At 35.4% G+C, this 18,823-nt stretch overlaps 1 protein-coding gene across 1 annotated transcript; it reads right to left on the minus strand.

Annotated features, from left to right (window-relative positions):
* Nucleotides 1-4,150: 4,150 nt before the first annotated feature.
* Nucleotides 4,151-6,774, minus strand: LOC128995322 (CCAAT/enhancer-binding protein beta-like). The gene has a single exon (XM_054420305.1). It carries the CDS (start codon nt 6,666-6,668, stop codon nt 5,922-5,924), a length of 747 nt encoding a protein of 248 aa, XP_054276280.1. The 5' UTR covers nt 6,669-6,774; the 3' UTR covers nt 4,151-5,921.
* Nucleotides 6,775-18,823: the final 12,049 nt, after the last annotated feature.

Here is an 18,823-nt window from a genome sequence, read left to right on the forward strand (position 1 = left end):
AACACAGGCTCCTTATCTACAATATCCTTACACACACAAACCATTCTCAAGAAAGGGGTTTAGATATAAACAATTATTGTTATAAAGTATTAATAAAAAAAATTGTATATGTTGGTATTACACAAAATTATAAAATATATTTAAGTTCCTTAAGCCTAGAGTCCAAGACATACCAACTTTATAGATTATTTTTGACATATTGTATTTTCTACTACACCTTTTGGGAAATAACCTGTATTTTGTAAGTTAACTGTAAATTGTATTTTCACAACAAAACATAGTATTTTCACAATATATCCTGTGTTTTAGAGACATGTTGTACAGTATTGGGGAGGATGGAGCGTGAACGATTCTGTGGATTGTCCAGGTACTTGGGTGTTAATTACCTTCCAAAATTGCAGTCGTCCGATCGGAACAAATTGGACGAAGTGAAGAATTTTGGAGAGCGGATGTCTCGTCCTGAATGAGCGCTTGCTGTGGAATATGGTTTCTTTGGCAACACTCTGAGATGCGTAGAAAAGTAACGTAAGAAAACGTACTAAAAAGTAATTAACTGACATGATTAACAAGAATTCGTCAACTATACCCCACTTTTGCTAATTCTATAGGACGTTCTAGATAACTTTACTACTTCCTTAAAATCCCTCATTCCCTAATTTAGCATTAGGGTACAAACTTTTCTGACCATCTCGAATGCTATTATGAATGTTGTCTAGTTTGTTTTCAAACTATAGAATCTGTATCTTTGATTTATTAAATAGATACAAGATTATCAATTTAAACAATAATATGTTACAATTATTATCAATATTTTGTATAAACTTGGAACTTTGGTCAGTTTACTGCAATTGTAGCATGGCTAGGCGTGTGATCATTAAATGGACTAAGTAAGGTATTTTTTATCAATGGTAGAAAATATCCTGTTTACTGTTAAAATTAAAGGACATTCCAAAATGTGTTCAAGTTGTAGAGGGTATTTTGTTTTGTTTAAAGTTTTTTTGTTGTTCGCTTTTATTCTACTCTTAGAATTTATTTAGGCCTATTCAATTTTTTTATTTATTTAATTTTATGGTACTCTTTTTATCTAGTGTTTATTATAAAAAATGATTTTATATTAACATTCTTTTCATTTGTCTAGTGTGTAGTTAATTTTAAAAACTACTAAAATTGTTTCTAAAAACAGTCAATCTATTTCTATTGAATTGACTGAAGTTGGTTTTGGTAAATCGATTTTATATGATTTATTTATTTATTTTTGTATTTTTGTTTAAATTATTACTTGTAAAATAATTTTGTTAACCATTTAGTTCAATTTTTATTTGAGGAATTAACACATACATTTAACATTTTACATAGATGTTTTATTTCCCTTTTAACTATTTTATTTTTATTTTATTTATTTAATTGATTGGCTATTTTTTTATTTTTAGTTCAGTATTTCATGTAAGAAAATACCTTTTGTACAATCCTTGAACTTGAACTTGAATAGTATTTTATTATTTGTTATATCACAAATAAAATCTACGTAGGTTGAAGCTACAGTCATGAATGTTGTCGGAAGGGTATAAGAGTTGAAAATTCACGTCGGCAGCATACCTCCTGTAGAGGGCTTAAATTAACAAATTTTTTTTGCTAATTGACTAATTATGTCGTGACGCTCAATTAAACAATGGATATGGTGACAGAGATCGATTTTGGATACAGTTATAATTTGTATAAGGATATTCATTCTAATGCGTCCTTACAAAATTAATAATTTTCATTTATTGGCGTTGTTCTATTTAATTTTCTTTTTGGCCTTTTCGTAAACCAATGAGTCAACTTTTTATTAGGCCTAGTGTTTAAATAGCGTACAATGTAAATAGATTGAGGTAAAGCATTTTATTACTCATTAGTCTACATATAAATTCCAATTTATTGTAAAAATTGAAATCTCACTACACATTGTAGTTTGCTTTAGAACAAAAAAATAATATAACGTAACAATATTATAAGTTTGTCAAAACCTAATTATGATTATTATTATAAAGATGGTTTCATTATTACATAGTTTTAACTGATACACGAAAGTTAAACCAGGATGATTTAAATGAAATAATAATTCACGTAAGAATTCAGTGCCACTTTCGTTGTTATTTGGTGGTAATTGGTACTATTGGGAGTCTCAAAAGTAAAGATTCAGTAATTGTGCATCAAATAATTACATTGTTGTTTAAAGTAGTAGGCTAAAGTGTTTTTATTTTATAAACATTTTTGTAATGATAAAAGTTGGACGATTAGAATTACTGTATTTACCATAATTAAATCCTTGACAGATAAAAAAGTTTTTTTTCAGAAAACTATAACCTTTATTCTCATATTTAAAAATTGCCAAGTACTGTTTATATCAGTTTTTGCATTCTTATCAATTTCATTTTTTTATTTAAAACATAAAGGAAAAATAAATAGAAAATTCACAAAAAAATTACTGTGAAAATTTTATAAGAATAACGCATGAAAAATTCCTGTAATGGAGTAGGGAGGGAAATTTCCTTCGGTACAGTCTGGTGCAGAGATATTGCGCAACAGTACAGTCTGGTCCTTTCTGCTCCAATCCAACCTACAGTTTATACTTCACTTCCTTCATGTGCTGCCCAGCTATCAGCATTCAGCATGTGTATTCTGTGTAATATCATTAAAACCCTGTTTTTACAGTATTATCTAGTGTAGTTGAAATTAAAAAGCTCTCCGTATTCCTTTGAATGTATTACAACATTATTTTATAATACCTTATCCTATTACAACCCTGATTTGTAAATTAAAAGGTTAACCAATAGCCATTTGGACTGATGATAAATGATCATGTTTTGTGTTACCTTTGATAGGTGTAAAGATTTACTTAGAGGTTTTCTCTTTTATCAGCAGCAACTTTCTTCAGATGAGTATATAAGTTTCACACTGCTTATTGTTATGGAACAAAAAGTTTTACTGTGAAATAAAATACAAAAAAAATTGCCTTGGAATTCTAAAAAATGAAATATAGAACGACAGTTGTCTATTTCAACTTGAAAGCGTGCATCAAAATACCCAATCTAGCCTAGTGTAAAATAAGTTTTTGCTGAGTTCAGTATTTTTTTTTTTAATTTTTTACTGAGCCTAAATAATCTTGTTTTAATCAATTTCAAAGCAAATATTGAACTTGGAAAGATTTATTCGAAAGTAAACTTTGGACCAACAATCAAAGTTTGTTTATATTTACACAAGATTTTAACATAGTTGATTCATTCATAAAATCATTAAAATGTAATAGTTAAAACTATGTTCAAGTTATTTCCCATTGTTTGGCAATTTATAAAATATGTATTTCATCCTGTAAAACAGTTACTCATACTGTTCCCATGTAAATTGGCATTTGACACATCATAATACTGTAAATTGTACTTTGTTCATTGTTGTAATTTACAACTATTAATGAACCATAAACATTATAACAATTGGCGTCATTTTGCTAAGCTACGCAGTTACAGTAGGCCTAAAAATAGTGAAATGCAATTTTAAGATATAAACTAATTAAACTATGGAATGATTTTTCAAATCTAAATTGCAGTGAGCTATTTAATACTTGCTATTTAATAGCTAGCTAATACTTGTTAAATTAATTATCCTACAAAATTGATATTACTATTTATAAGAAACAACAGTGTTTTTCATACAGTGAATAGTTGGTCAAAGTTGTTGCACAAAAATCACGCAATTAACCAAGTTAACTGTAAAATAATTAAATAAGTCATGTGTTAACAAAGTTGAGCCTAATAAATTGTCAAACAATTTATATAATTCAACAAATCCCAACATTAATAAAACGCACAACAAAACGTCAATAGTGATATCTCATTACAGATTCAAAACAACCATAATGACTTGTAAATCCTGCTCAATGGGACCTGGTTCGCATGAGAATGCATCGCAATTCAAAGGGCTGCAGCCCCAATGGAGTAATGGTTGTGGGAAAATGCGAAATTGGACCAAGCAACAAGTAGGGTCGCACCCCAATGCCACCCCTCTATGTATTACCTGCCTTTCATGCCTCCCCTAGAGTGATGGCATGCGAAATGAGTGCACCCTACACTCACCTACCCCGCCTGGGAAATACTGCTAAAATGAAACACACTTGTAAAGAAATAATTATCTATATTTTACAAAATTACTCTTTGTACATAAAAATATTTTACAATATTGAGACTTATTTTATCTTTTAAAAAATTAGGAAACAACACATAATAGCTTTGAAAACATAATCCTAGACTCAGGCAGTTCGTCTTAACCTATAATACGCTCTACAACAAAACATGGTTAAAACAGACAAATTACGGTTCGTTTGTTAGATTTGTAAATGAAAGATTTTTTAAAATGGTTTCAATTTGATTTAGTCAGCTTTTGTTAGTGTTGCTAATTTGCCACAATTTTTCTAAACAAGAATGGAGTTTACTTTTAATATTAACACGATTTCTAAAATAAGCCACTCTAATTTTTGCGATACAACATGTCCTATTCAAGAAATAAAAACGAAGTATGCTATACTTCGTTTTGCATGTTTGAAACACACGGATTCATAATTTCGAAAACAATATTATCTAATTAGCAGCTAAAAGAGCTAAAAGTTTTCAAATTTAATTAAGTACGTGGCTCCGATGATTAAAACACGGTTGGGATATTTCAAACAACGTAAGAGTAAAGGGGCTCAGTTTTAATTAATAAGCTACGACGAATTTGTCTGTTTTGTTGAAACTAACAAACCTATCACTCACGAGAATCAAATGGTAACATTCAACTAACAAACAAAAGACAGACAATTTAAGAAGTTTTTACATTAAGGTACGATAAGTCATAAATAATGATAATAATACATAAATCTATCCATCTACAATGTACATATATCCATAGAAGATATCTCATAACAAAATAGTATCTTTACACGTTAATGTATTTTATACATGTACAAAATGTAATAAATAAATCATTCAACAAGGCACAACCAAAGAATCAAGAGAGAAGACTACCTGCTAATAGCTGTCTATGAGAGAGTAGGAGATCTAACATACGATTAGGCCTTGAAAGTTGAAAGAGCAACGGGCTGAGGTTTTTGAAGAGTGCAAACAAAATATTGTGATTTAAGGGGGGAAAGGTTTAAAACAAGACATTTATCCTAAAACATCAGTCATCGAAATGGTACAAACTTCATTTTATGAAAACGAAAGCTGCATCGACAAGGACAAGGTAACTTTAGGTAACATGCAAGTAGATAATCGTAACTAGGCCTATATATTAAACTTAAATCGAATAATTTATTGTCTTTTAAAGCCCAACTTTAAGGCATCTTTTGGGAACAACATTTTGCTAGCACCTATTTAGAATTTTTCGGCACCCTCCGGTTCAATTTAGGCCTAATTTTAGCTGCACAAAATAGGGTTTACTGAAGGCACATTAGATATAAACATTACAAAATATCTCTCACGAGTTGTTTCGAACAACAATTTTTCAAAATAGACTTTTAATTTCTAAAAACATCACCCGAAAAATAAGTAACACGATAAATAGTCCAAAACGTTAACAAGAGGCTATGCCTTAAAATTTAGAACGTTTATCTTATCGAAACTACGCACTCTGCGATAAGGCGTGAATCAGTATCAGAGCGTTCCGTCCCCGACAGAGCGGTGAATGAGGTTAGTGTATCTAACATTATCTCGAACTTTGGCAAAGACAGACAGAGATAAGCGTATTTCGGGCCAGACTTTACTGAGGTCGATGAAACTAAGTTAATGGTAAACAGCTACCTTTCGGTCAGTGATAATAAATACGGTGTCGTCATTGTACTAGGCCTAGGACATACCGTGGTCGTCCGTGCACTGGTCACCAGTAACCACTCACACTCTCACTGTTTGTCACTGTATCCCGTGCTGATACGAGTCCAGGTGTTTGTTCAACTCCCTGTGTAGATGTTCAGGTAGGACTCCCACGTTCGTGAACAGCGACCTCAACACGTTCAACTCCTCACTCAACAGTTCGATCCGTTTCTGTAATCGTTCGTTTTCCTTCACTAACAACTTCACTTTTTCCTCGGTTTCCCTCGTCCGGATCTTGGCCTTCTCCCGCGATTTGCGGACGGCGATGTTGTTCCTCTCTCTCCGCCGCTTGTACTCGTCCGTGTTCTTGTCCACACTCTTGTTACCCTTGCGGTGCTGATGGTGGTGATGGTGGTTCAGCTGGTTCTTCAGCAGCGGCGAGGGCGTGCTGAAGGAGGTACCGCCCCCGTTGTTGCTGATCACCGAGTAGTTGGGTACCTGGGTCCTGTAGTCACTGCCCTCCGTGGGCTCCTCCTTGATGCTAGTTCCGGTAGAGTTGGAATTGCTACTCTCGAAGTGCACGGGCTGCGGCATATACGCCAGCGTCGTCCGCGGCTGGAAGGGTGGCCTGACATTGACGGCGTTGGGTTGTTTAGGGCCGTTGAGAATGTCTGTAAACAGTTCGCTACCGAACTCGCTTCCGTCTATCAGATTCTGGAGGTCCAGGCTGATCTCCGGCGTGTTCAGGTCAGCGAGGTCCGTGTACCGCTTGATGTGATGTTGAAGCTGCTTCTTCTGCGAGTCTAGAGCGGACGGCACGTTGTCGTACATCTGAGGAGAGTCCATGGCAGCGTATGACGGCGGCTCACGAGCTCTCAGGCTGTGCGACTCCAGCACACTCCATGCAACGCGACAGCACACTCACTGACTGACAAGCCGCGCCAAGCGGTTCCGCATTCCCCCCACAGTGCTGCTCCTAGCGGCGTTACTCACAGTTACTCCACTCTAGTTCCACTGCCTCCCGCACCACGGAGACAGCGCTAGCGGACGCACTCTGTTTCTAATTACTTGCATTAGGCAATGTTATGGCCTGTCGGTTTTATTGCATCCTGCTGTAAATCACTAGCCAGATGTTGGGTGATGGTTAAATTAGCGCTTTTATTAGTATTTGCACATCCAAACTCAACCTAATTACCCCCACAGGGATTATTTTATAACAAAAAGAGTTTATACATTTTTATTGAGATAACTCGTTTACTATCGAAACACACTTGGCGAATTTTATAGTTTTTCACCTAAGCCATAAAGAAAGATAAATGTAGAAACCATTCGTAGAAAGGATGTAGTTTGAAAAATAAAACGTCTTTTAAATTAAGTCTCAGTTGTTTTTGTGCCATTGTGTCATACGAACTGAACATTGACAGATGGTAGATTAATTTTCTTGATCCATTATATCTAAATACTCTATACATTTCCTTTTACCTCTTGCTCTTAAAACCTCATTCGGTAAGATTTTCGAATCCATATAAATTTCATTTCATTCATTCAATCCGGTATGTTTTTTTATATTTTAATTTTACTTATTTTGTTTATGTTACATTTTTAACATCACTGTATGTGTCACAATGTAGACATAAGAATGGCACTGCAAACAATTAACCCGAGTTTAAAATGGGTGAAACAAGTTTTCAGTTGATATCTCGAAAATTTAAGTAGATAAGGATAGAGAAATTTTAATCTGAGTAGAGCTATCTGTATTTTCAATAAAAATATAAGTAATTTAAAATAAAATATAGGAATTTTTCATTTAACGATTTACCATTTTGAAAGTAATAAACGTTCATGATTTTCCAAATTTTTGTTATTAGGAAGAGCTTTAAAAATGACATATAATAACACATATATGTTTGTATTTGACACTTGTGAAATTCAAACTCGTAAACCTCTGGTTTTAATACACTAAATTTAAAAGATTTTCTTATATTTTCGTAACTCCTTGGGATTGGTTCAGTGGGAAAATTTTCTACCTCATCCTTGTAGTGGTTTGCCGTAGAGTTTTTTTGCCGCATACCAGTATTCCAACGATTCCAACCAAACAACACAAAACAGCGTGCTTTTATTAGGTACGTAATACATGTACGCTTGAAAATAAGTTGGCATCACTTGATATTACGACTACGATCAGCTGGTGCAGCGTTTCCCATTTCGTTCAACGTTTGTATTTAACCTAATAAAAATACCCCCGCCGCAGCAAACCTGCCGTCTAAGCGAATTTCCATTTGGCCGAATTGATTTTCAATTGATCTATTTAAATAACATAGATCAACGAGGTTTAACGAGTACCTAGGTTTGCTGCTACAAGGAAACTAATAAAGTAGTGTGTTTTTAGTAAAATATTGATAGCTTACTATAAAATAAATAAATTTGCCAAGTTTGATCAAAATATATCCATAAACAAGCAAACTACAACATTTTACAATATTCTCCATAAGAATAACATGGGAATTTTAAATTTACCATTTTTTTAGTTTTCTCCGTAACCAATAACCGTACAAAAACACTTTGATATACTGAATTGTTTGTTTTTTTAAGCTCTTAAAGAAGGTTTAGAGAAAAATTGGGAAATTTTGTGTTTTGAGGGTAAAAAGTGAGAAAAACCAATTTTTACCCCATAAAACCCCCCATAAAACCCTGTTCCCATGGTCCGATGCTGGATCGCGAACTCATTCAAGTCTATCCCGCCTTACACCTTCAAACCAAATTTCATCAAAATCGGATAAAAATTACTCAAGTTATCGTGTTCACGGACACACATATATATATATATATATATATATATATATATATATAAACATTTGAACGAATGGTGTTTTTGGCCTCTGGGGACATTAAAATGAAAAAGTAAATCGGTCCCGGGCCTAAGTCTTACCATGAGACCTACGGTAATAGCTACTTCCCTATAGGGAAATTCGCTAAAACGTGTTGTACAGTGTTTGAAATACTAATTATTTATATGCTTTATAGTAACTGTAATTTTTATGTTTCGTCAAGACCTGTAAAATGATACCAAACTCGAGTATACTTGCTATTTGAAAATTTTGAGCTACCCCCTACCCCCACTACCCCTAAGGGCCAAATTTTCAAAACTGACCATAATTATTGTAGCCCTTCATATCCAAACAAGTTGCCGCAAACCGATTTCAAATATCTCAAATAGTTAAAAAGTTAAAGGGGGTGCAAGTTAATTTTCAGCCACTCTGTATAGATTGAAAATGTTAATAATCCGAGATTACTAAGCGCTTTAGAACAGTTTTCATAACCCTCGCTATACAACAATATTATGACGTTTATAATCTCTTATTTTACGAAGACACTTTCATACAAATAGTCGTACTTCTGATCCAACTGCTGTAGTACTGTACTAAGAACAAAATAGTCCATGGAGAGGGAAGAGGGAATCAGAAGAATCAACAGGAGTAGATGAATGTTTTTGGAAAAATTTAGGCCCCAGTATATAGAAAACTAAAAGTTAAAAAAATACCAACACTGCATCAAACCTGCAGACTTATCAAATTTACATTTGATTGAATTTTCACTTAAATACTGTATTTCCTCAAATAAGCCAGATTGATTCGCTATTTGATTGAATAACATTAGATTTAACGAGTACTTAGGTTCGCTGATAGTACAAGGAGGGTATTGAAGTATTTTAGTAAAATGTTAATAGCCTAGTATAAAATAAATTGATTTTTGGTTTACTCATACTCCATAAGAATGGAGAAATTAAAAAATTTCAAGATTTCAGTATTCATTACGGTCTTATTTTAACTGTCCGTAACCAACAGAATAACTGTAAAAAAAAAAAACACTTAAATATTAAATTGGATTTTTAAGCTCTAAAAAGTTGTTTAGAGAAAGACTGGTAAATTCTATGTTTTGGGGCTCAAAAATGTGAAAACCAATTTTTTACTCGATAAAAACCCATTCCCGTGGTCCGCTCATGCTGGTTTGCGAACTCGTTCGATACATCGAAGTATGTATACTTCGATGGTTCGATATAACAATATATCTTAACACGTTTGTAAGGTATATTGAACATTTTAATGGCATTACAACTTATCCAGCAGTCAGTTTACAATAATACAGTATTGAGTTACTTGCCACTGGTTGTGGTTATAGTAAGAGAGTGATACTCTTTCTTCTGGATGTTAAAACTCATTGGATAATTATTCACTTCCCTTCAGTACCACCATAGATAAATCATCCTCCCTCAGTAAATTTCTCATCATTATGGAACAGGTGAAGCCAATGTTATTGTAGTTCTGTCCGGTGCACAGAACATGTTGGTTGTGTTTTGTTTACAATTTGTTTCTTTTAAAACTTCGTTCTGCAAAATAAAACTATGTTATGTAATCATAAACAATAACTCGTACCCTAGTTATCAAAATTTAGTCAACACTAGCGATCAGTGTCACCGGACATTGGACATGGACTAGACACAAAAAAACGAGCTTCTAAATTTACAGAAGTCCACTTGTGGTTGGTTAATCCGGGTTAACCCATCTTTGGTATTACATATTGCGTTTATGCTCTTGCTCCAATTTTATTTTTGTTCATAAAATCTGCAACCAAAAGCTGCGATTAAAAACCTATTTATATGCTTATGTGGTTACTTACAACGTACTGCGTTACGACCATGTCCGTAATGTCGGTATTGCAGACGGTAGTTCCTACCTTGGCTACCATGAGCGCCACCTCTCAGACGCGAGAACCAGCTCACGTACCAGCTGACCTGGTGAACTTCTTATCAATAATAGGTAGGGTATTAAATAATAGGTAGGTATTAAATGCTATGATGAGTCGGTTAACATTTATTTAATACCCTACCTATTATTGATAAGAAGTTTTGTAGCCTAATCAATGGCTGGTATAGGTGCATGGTGCATAAATCCCTAAAAGGCCAAATAATGTAAAACAAATTAAATTATTGTAATAAGTATATCAAATCAAACTCAAAATCAAATTTTCTCTCCATCAATATTTCAACAGCTATACAAATATAACAATTTTATCGAGTTTTCTGTTATAATGTTTGTAACTTCATTATTTTTCAGCTTAATATACACACTTTTTCATTATATACACAGCTTACACTTTTTACCGTCATTGACTGGACTACAGAGAAAAGTGGCTTTTTGACTACCTAGGGAATACTATAACTTCATGGTATAACCATAGATGAAGTAATATAAATATATGGTGTTTATTAGCGAATTTCCCTATAGGGAAGTAGCTATTACCGTAGGTGGCACGGTAAGACCTAGACCCGGGACCGATTTACTTTTTCATTTTGATGTCCCCAGAGGCCAAAAACACTATTCGTTCAAATTTTTATATATGTACATACATATATATATGTATATATATATATAGACTTATATATATATATATATACGTCCGTGAACGCGATAACTTGAGTAATTTTTGTCCGATTTTGATGAAATTTGGTTTAAAGGTGTAAAGCGGGATAAACTTGAATGAGTTCGCGAACCAGCACGATCGGATCATGGGAACGGGGCTTTATGGGGGGTTTTATGGGGTAAAAATTGGTTTTTCTCACTTTTGAAACCCCTCAAAACACAAAATTTCCCGATTTCTCTTTAGACCTTTTTAAAGAGCTTAAAAAAACAAATAATTTAGTATGTAAAAGTATTTTTGTTTGATTATTAGTAACGGAGAAAATAAAAAAAATTGTAAATTTAAAATTCCCATGTTAATCTTATGGAGAATATTGTCAAATGTTGTAGTTTGCTTGTTTATGGATATATTTTGATCAAACTTGGCAAATTTATTTATTTTGTACTAAGCTATCAATATTTTACTCAAAAACACACTTTATTAGTTTCCTTGTAGCAGCAAACCTAGGTACTCGTTAAACCTAATGTTATTAAAATATATTTAACTGAAAATCAATTCAGACAAATGGAAATTCGCTTGGTCGGCAGGTTTGCTGCGGCGGGGGTATTTATTCTATGGTATAACGTTGTGTCAATAATCTCCTACAGCCTACAGAAGTTCTCTGTTTATTATGGTAATTGGCAGAGGCTGTTCGCACATGGCACCATATTACGTTATTAATTCTACTAATTTTTAACTGTTTAGGAACAGGTTGCACATAAAGAAAACCTAGTTTAGGAACTGTAGTACCTCATTAGCCGAAATGGATGGAATAAACTTCACGTTTTCTACCCACAGCTTAAATAGGCTACTGATTATGAAATGAGACTGTTCATAACGTCATATTGATGATCCGTACCGTAGATCCATGACGTTATACTTAACTATAAAATTATGAAAAAGTATAAAATTAATTTTATAATTATAAAGTTAAACTGTCATAACCTAACGAAACTAACCAGACTTGATGTTAATGAAAAATTCGAATGAAGGTTAATCGAAAAAATGTTCATAAAATAACAAATAACGAGCTGTTGGCCCGTCCTACGTACGGGAATTGAGTAGTCAACTAAACTGAAGCCTAAATATTTCCATTTCTAATCCAATGAAAGTTTAAGCTGTTAAACATCTATAATATTAAAACGAAACAGGGTTATTTTTATTTCACGATTCTGAATCAACCACTTTACGGATTTTCATGATTTTTGTGTTGAAAGAAAGATATTTTTGAGAACTAGGGAATGTCGAAGCCATAATTTTAGTTTAGGGTTTCAGTTTTTAAAAAGTTAAGTTTCAATTTTTAAAAAGTCTAGCAGCCGACGCTAGCAATTTAAAGTATTTTCAATGCTGGTTTAACTAACAGCTGGTTTATAACTGTCATTGAAATGTTTATGTTACGAGTTGTTTGTTTACAAAAATATTTTTCGTTGGTGTTTGCCTACATACTATTTCACTTTAAAATGTAGGTAGTTTTCCCCTACCGTGAAGGATCTGCGTTATCAGGAAATGTGTTACTTTGAACTAAACATCTCAAACGCTTGCGTTTAATCAAGTTTCGTCGTAAATGCTTACTTACTTGAAATACTTGAAATACTTGAGGTCTTCATCCTTGACCGACAATGTCGGATAGATTGCGTCAACTCATATGAGTTTGTCAATGAAAGCATATATTTACACTATTTACAATATATACATTATTTACATTTTACTGTGGCATGGCGGATATATTTTAGCTAGGATCTAAAGAGTGGTTCCTCAACGAGTTCTCCCAGCGAATACAGTGGCCTATCCACTAGGGCTCCATGAACCTTTTTAAATTTCGGCAGTTCCAATTTACGCACTCGAACTGGCAGAGTATTGAAAACCTTTATTGCAGAGCGGGGATAACTTTTTAGAGTGCGACTCAAGCGACAGCGTGGCATATCCAGGTCTTGTGCTCTTCTTGTGTTGTAGCTGTGCTGATATTCCCTTTTAGAATATTCTCCTTCACGTTCTTTAAGGAGGATAAGTATGTCATAAATGTATTGACTGTAGATGGTAAGTATCTGCTTATCTTTGAAAATAGGCCGGCAATGCTCAGTGTATTCCGAGGATGTTATAATTCTGAGTGCCTTTTTTTGGAGCAGCAGTACACCATGGGCTGCAGGAGCGTGTCCCCACAATACCAGTCCATACATTATATGGCTGTGGAAGAGGGAATGATACACAGTCTTTAAGTAATGCTGCGTTATGATTGACCTAAGTTTCCTAAATAGGTACAAGACTCTGGAGAGCTTAACGCAGACTTTTTCAATATGGTAACTCCAGCTGCACTTAGAGTCAATCCAAAAACCAAGTAGCTTCACAGGTTCATCTTGATCTTCCTCCTCTCTAGTTTTGAGAGTGCATATCAGCGATTGCGTCTTGTCCTCATTTATCTTCAGTTTGTTAGAGATAAACCATTCCTTGGCTCGCGTCAGCAGTTGTTCGGACTCCGCTTTGAGTTCTGGCAGATCTCGGCCTCGAGAGAACAAGGTGGTATCATCTGCAAACAGCAGTGTGTGGCCGTTTAGCGACAAGTCATTGATCATGACTGTGAACAGTAATGGGCCAAGGACCGATCCCTGCGGCACTTCGTGCAGCAGTACACCAACTCTAGAGGAGGCCCCACTCAGTGATACAATCTGTTTCCGGTCTTCAAGGTAGCCCGCCAGTGTTTTAAGTACCATCCCACTGAGTCCATACTTGCTTAGTTTAACCACTAGAATGTCATGCGAGACCACATCAAATGCCTTGCTGAGGTCACATAAGTCGAGTTGGACGGACTCACTGTTTTCGAACGCATCAGTTATTATCTCAGCAAGGTTTAAAAGGGCTGTGGTAGTTGATCTCCCGCTTCTAAAACCATGCTGGGCATTGTTAAGCAGGTCGTGGGTTTCGAGCCACTCGACAAGCTGTTTCTTCATTATGGTCTCAAATACTTTAGAGAAAATCGGTAACATGGAGATAGGTCGGAAATTCGCCAAGATTTTTGGGTCCCCCTTCTTATAAATAGGTATGGTCCTAGCAGTTTTAAGGCTATCAGGAAATATAACCCTTTGAGAGGCAGGCATTCACTAACTTGGTGAGAGGTACCACAATGGTGTCAATCACTGCCTTTAATACCGAGCTAGACATCCCATGAATATCCTGGCTTTTTGAGTCTTTAAATCTTTTAACTATGTTTATAACTTCAGCAGGACTCACTTCTCTCCATTTTGCAAATTTGCGAGCTGGCGAACGGTCTATCATAGCCTCTGTAGGGTAAGTCGGCAAGACAGGTAAATCGGCAATTACACTCTCTGCCACTTGTTCAAAATAGTCGTTCAGTTCATCAGGTGTTGCCTGTATCTTAGGCCCTGGGCTTGGCTTACGGTGTTCATTTACTATTTCCCAGGCTGCTTTGCACGTGTTATGGGACTTTCTGATTTGTTCAACATTACTCAGTGTTCAATATTAACAATTTAAATTATTTTGCTAATAAAACTCATGTTCTTTTCATTTCATTTATTTTGAAACCAATAAACCAGCTGACCAAATTATTATTACATTAGACTGAATCATTGTTCCATTGCATACTAAATATTCATTCAGCTTAAAATATTATACTATAACAAAACTATTTAACATTTCTCCGGGCCACAACATTTTAAACATTAAGTTTTACATATTTGTTGGTAGGTCTTCTGAAAATTCCTTTATTTAGTTCAGACGTCGACAATCTTGACTTTGCCACTTTTGCCAGGATAGGTAGCTTCTTTAACCTTTTGACAACATGCCTCTTGAATCTGTGTTCCTCGTCTCCTTGAGTATAGACAGTTGCTTCTGAACTTGGTGAAGGTCACTAGTCTTGAAATCGTACTTTCCATCCGGCTGATCAAAGAACTGTCTGTCCGTCTCAATCCATTTGTAAGCTTTCAAGAAGTCATTCAGCGTATTCTTAGCACTGCCAGAGTCTGACTTCAGTTTAGTGATCTTGTGCTGCAACTCTATCATTTTCCGCAGCATCTCACTTTCCTTCTCTAATGCTGCTTTGTCTTTCTGTGTTACTGTATTTTCATTGTTCACTTTTGACAAAATATTTTTCTGATCAATTACTTCCTTATGGAGCGTCTTAACATCTGTATGAGCTTGATTTGCTTGCCCGGTTTGTTCTTCAAGCTCTTTATTATTCAGTTGTTCATTGGTAGCCACACATTTTTCGATTTCTTGCTGTTCGTTTTCAATGCTCTTTACCAATTCTTCAATTTCTGACCTTGACGTTACAAACTCCTGCTCTTTTTCCTTCCACTTATTTCTGCTTTCCTCTGCCTTTTTCTGTAATAGTTTATTTTCTTGTTCTGCAGATTTTAATTCTTTTTCTCTAGGTTTTTTTACATCTTTTACTTTAGCTTCCAGCTGCTTAACCTTTTTTGAAAACTTCTTTTCTTTTTTCTTGCACTCACTGACTCTCATGAACAATTGTATCCTAGTCTTCGCCATTTCTACGTCTGCTTGTCTGATCTCTAGCCTTTGGTTCAGGGAGTAGTGCTTGTCAGCGTCCTTATGAATTGTCCAGATCTTCTGGTCGATGTTTGCATATTCTGTCTCAAGCTGGGACGAAGCCTTCTGACTCTCTGTGAACTCTAAAATTTTCATAAACACTGTTCCTCCTCTTTTAGGTGCATCTTCAGATAACATTCCGCCAGGTTCATCGAGGTTTCTGTCCAAAGTGATACATTTCTCCCTGCTACAGTTGTGGTATGTAATCTTGGTGGCAGTAGACATCTGGTCACACTCAGACACTTGACCAAAGATCCACTTTATCACTGGCTGACTTAACGCAGTACAGCACTTGCCTGTACCAACCAGGCTCTGAGCTGTATCGTAATCCTCCCTTAGACTATTCTCCAGTATCTTCTCAGAATTGGTTTGATGGACATAAATTGAATAAGATGATGAGCAGACAGCTCCGAAATTCAATAATGCCATGCACCACTCTTCTACTCTTCCACTTTCTTCTCCCCGCCACAGAAATCTTAAAGCATCTTGATCTTCTGGAATAATCTTTATTCTCAAAAACATCTCTTCAATATCTGCTGCGTATGCGATTTCATGTTTTCTGAACTGGAACAGAATACTTATCAGGCTATTGAATAAATTTGGTCCAGGTAGTAGACAACTGTTCAGGCTCTTTCCATGTGATTTTGACGCAGCATCAAACACAAAACGGAACTTGTCTGGTTTTCTGGGATTGTAGACAGGAAAGTGAGGAAGGTACCAGGTTTTCTCACTTTTGTTCTTCACCTCATCCAAATTTAACTTTTTTGCATATCCCTTTTCAGCATAACTTGCTATTTTCTGATGATATTGTTGACATAGTTTTGGGTCCTCTTTCATTTTATTTTCAACGTAGTTAAATCTCTTCAATGCAACGGAACGACTTTCTGGTAACCATGGTTTGTCTTCTTTCCATAACAAACCAGTTTGCCAACAACCATCTTCTGTTTGTGAACAGGTATTTTCCAATATTTTTTCTGCTCTAACCTCTTCATCACTTTTATTGGATTCCTTAATCGGGCAGTCGATAAAATCCCTCTCAAAACTTTCTTTAACTAGTGAGTTAAGCTCCAACATATCTGAATTTGTTTCATGTTTAAACATAACAAAGTCGTTGTCTATATGAGTTTGATAGTTTACATTTCCAGTAGGACCATTTATTGTCCAACCTAGTTTCGACTTCAAAGCAATCGGTGCGTTTGTAGGTCCAATGATTACTTTCAGAGGCACTGTCAAATGTACATGTTCATGTCCAATCAGTAGTCGTGGACGACCACGCTGAAACACTTCTTCAGGGATTTCCTGTAAATAAGACCATTTATTTTTCATTTTTTCTGAATTCATAGACTGTATTGGTAACTGCAAGGCTGTCAAAGTCTTCACGTTGTTTAGAGTCAAGTGTTCGCCTGTATCTCCTATAACTGTCAGTGTTACAGTCTGAGATTCTTTTTCTGTATAAACAGATCCATCTGTCCAGGAGAAAGATACAGGTTTAGTAGGTCCATCAATTTCGAGTTCTTCAACCAATCCCTTTTCGATGACAGAAATAGTTGAACCGTCATCAATTAAAGCAAATGTTTCAATTTGCTTGCCATTTTTTCCTACCAATGTTACTGAGAGAACCCTCAACAACACTCTTGCAACAGGTTCTTCTTGAAACCCCATATGTTCACTGTGAATTTCCAATTTAGGTGTCTTTTTATTAGCACCTTCTTCTTTTGAGGTCACGTGTAACAGTTTATTATGGAAATAGGTGCAGCCATTAACTCCACAAGCAAGTTTGTTACGACAAGTCATCGCTCGGTGTTTAGTCTTCAAGCAATTGAAACACAGACTGTTACTCTTGACTGTCTCCCATCTTTTATTTACATCGTACTTTAGGAATAGCTTGCATTCTGTCAATGTATGGTCTTGTTTTTTACAGCAAACACATATACGTTTTTTAAACTTCTTGTCACCTTCATGTTGTACTAATACAAAGTTCTTGGAGTTTGATTCATTTCTTGATGACATGTTTTTAAAGTTTCCACTAGTAGATGTACTGGGAGTACATATAATTGCTGCATCCGCCACAGAAGAGAGCCACGTCGAAAAGCTGTCGAGGCCAATTGGTTGTTTCAATTGAGACTGTGGTGAAGTGACAAACATTCCCCAGTTGAGCTTCATGTTGGTGGACAGTTTTTCTGTGAGCTCTTCCATAAGTTGTGGGTTAAACAAGTAGTGGTCCTGCTTCAAGGATTTTACCGTAACTACTAAGTTCCTTACCATGTCACTAAAGGCAACCAAAGTGTCAGGCTTGTAGTCCTTAGTTGGTGGTCGACCTTTCACGCTTGCTATGAGATTTTTAATAATTATATCAGGTCTTCCGAAACGCCGTTCCAACAAATTAACAATTTCTGGTACGTTCTCAGGATATATCAACAGTGCTGATATCATTTCTTTAGCTTTTCCAGAAATACACTTCTGAAGTCTTTGAAGATTCTCCAAATCAGTGTAGTCATTAATTTCAGTAGATCGCCTGTATTCAGCTATCCAAGCGGGCCATTGGTCTAGATCTCCGCTGAAATTAGGTAGAGCTGACAATATTCTCGCCGGCATCTTCTCTCTAAATATCATTTTATCAGATTGACAATCTTGAGGGAAACACAAAACATCTCGAGGAATTCTCCTTCCTTCGCTGAAAGCTACAGTCCTTGCTTCTCGAGGATTTTCACAGTTTTCTTCTCGAGGCTGGAAACTAGACTATGTACTTCGTGATGCGGCAAGGATACCTCCTGCTGTACACTCTTCATAATATTTACTGGAACATTAGTACAAGGCTTCAAAACGTTATTTTTATTAATGTCTTCAGCTTGATCCTTTGTCTGCATCCACTTTTCAACAGCTTCCTTTGTGGGCAACGGTCGTGGAAGAGAAGAAATTGAAGTCCTAGATGATCTGCTACTGACTCTTGACGATTCCCTGCTAAGCGATGACAGTCTGTCTTC

Source organism: Macrosteles quadrilineatus, unplaced genomic scaffold (genome assembly GCF_028750875.1).
Source record: "Macrosteles quadrilineatus isolate MER2022 unplaced genomic scaffold, UCM_ALF_1.0 Scaffold_5__1_contigs__length_97177068, whole genome shotgun sequence".
Lineage (NCBI taxonomy): Eukaryota > Metazoa > Arthropoda > Insecta > Hemiptera > Cicadellidae > Macrosteles > Macrosteles quadrilineatus.

Excerpts from the sequence above, each read along its gene's own strand:
- LOC128995322 (XM_054420305.1), bottom strand. The coding sequence starts at position 6,668 with ATGGACTCTCCTCAGATGTACGACAACGTGCCGTCCGCTCTAGACTCG.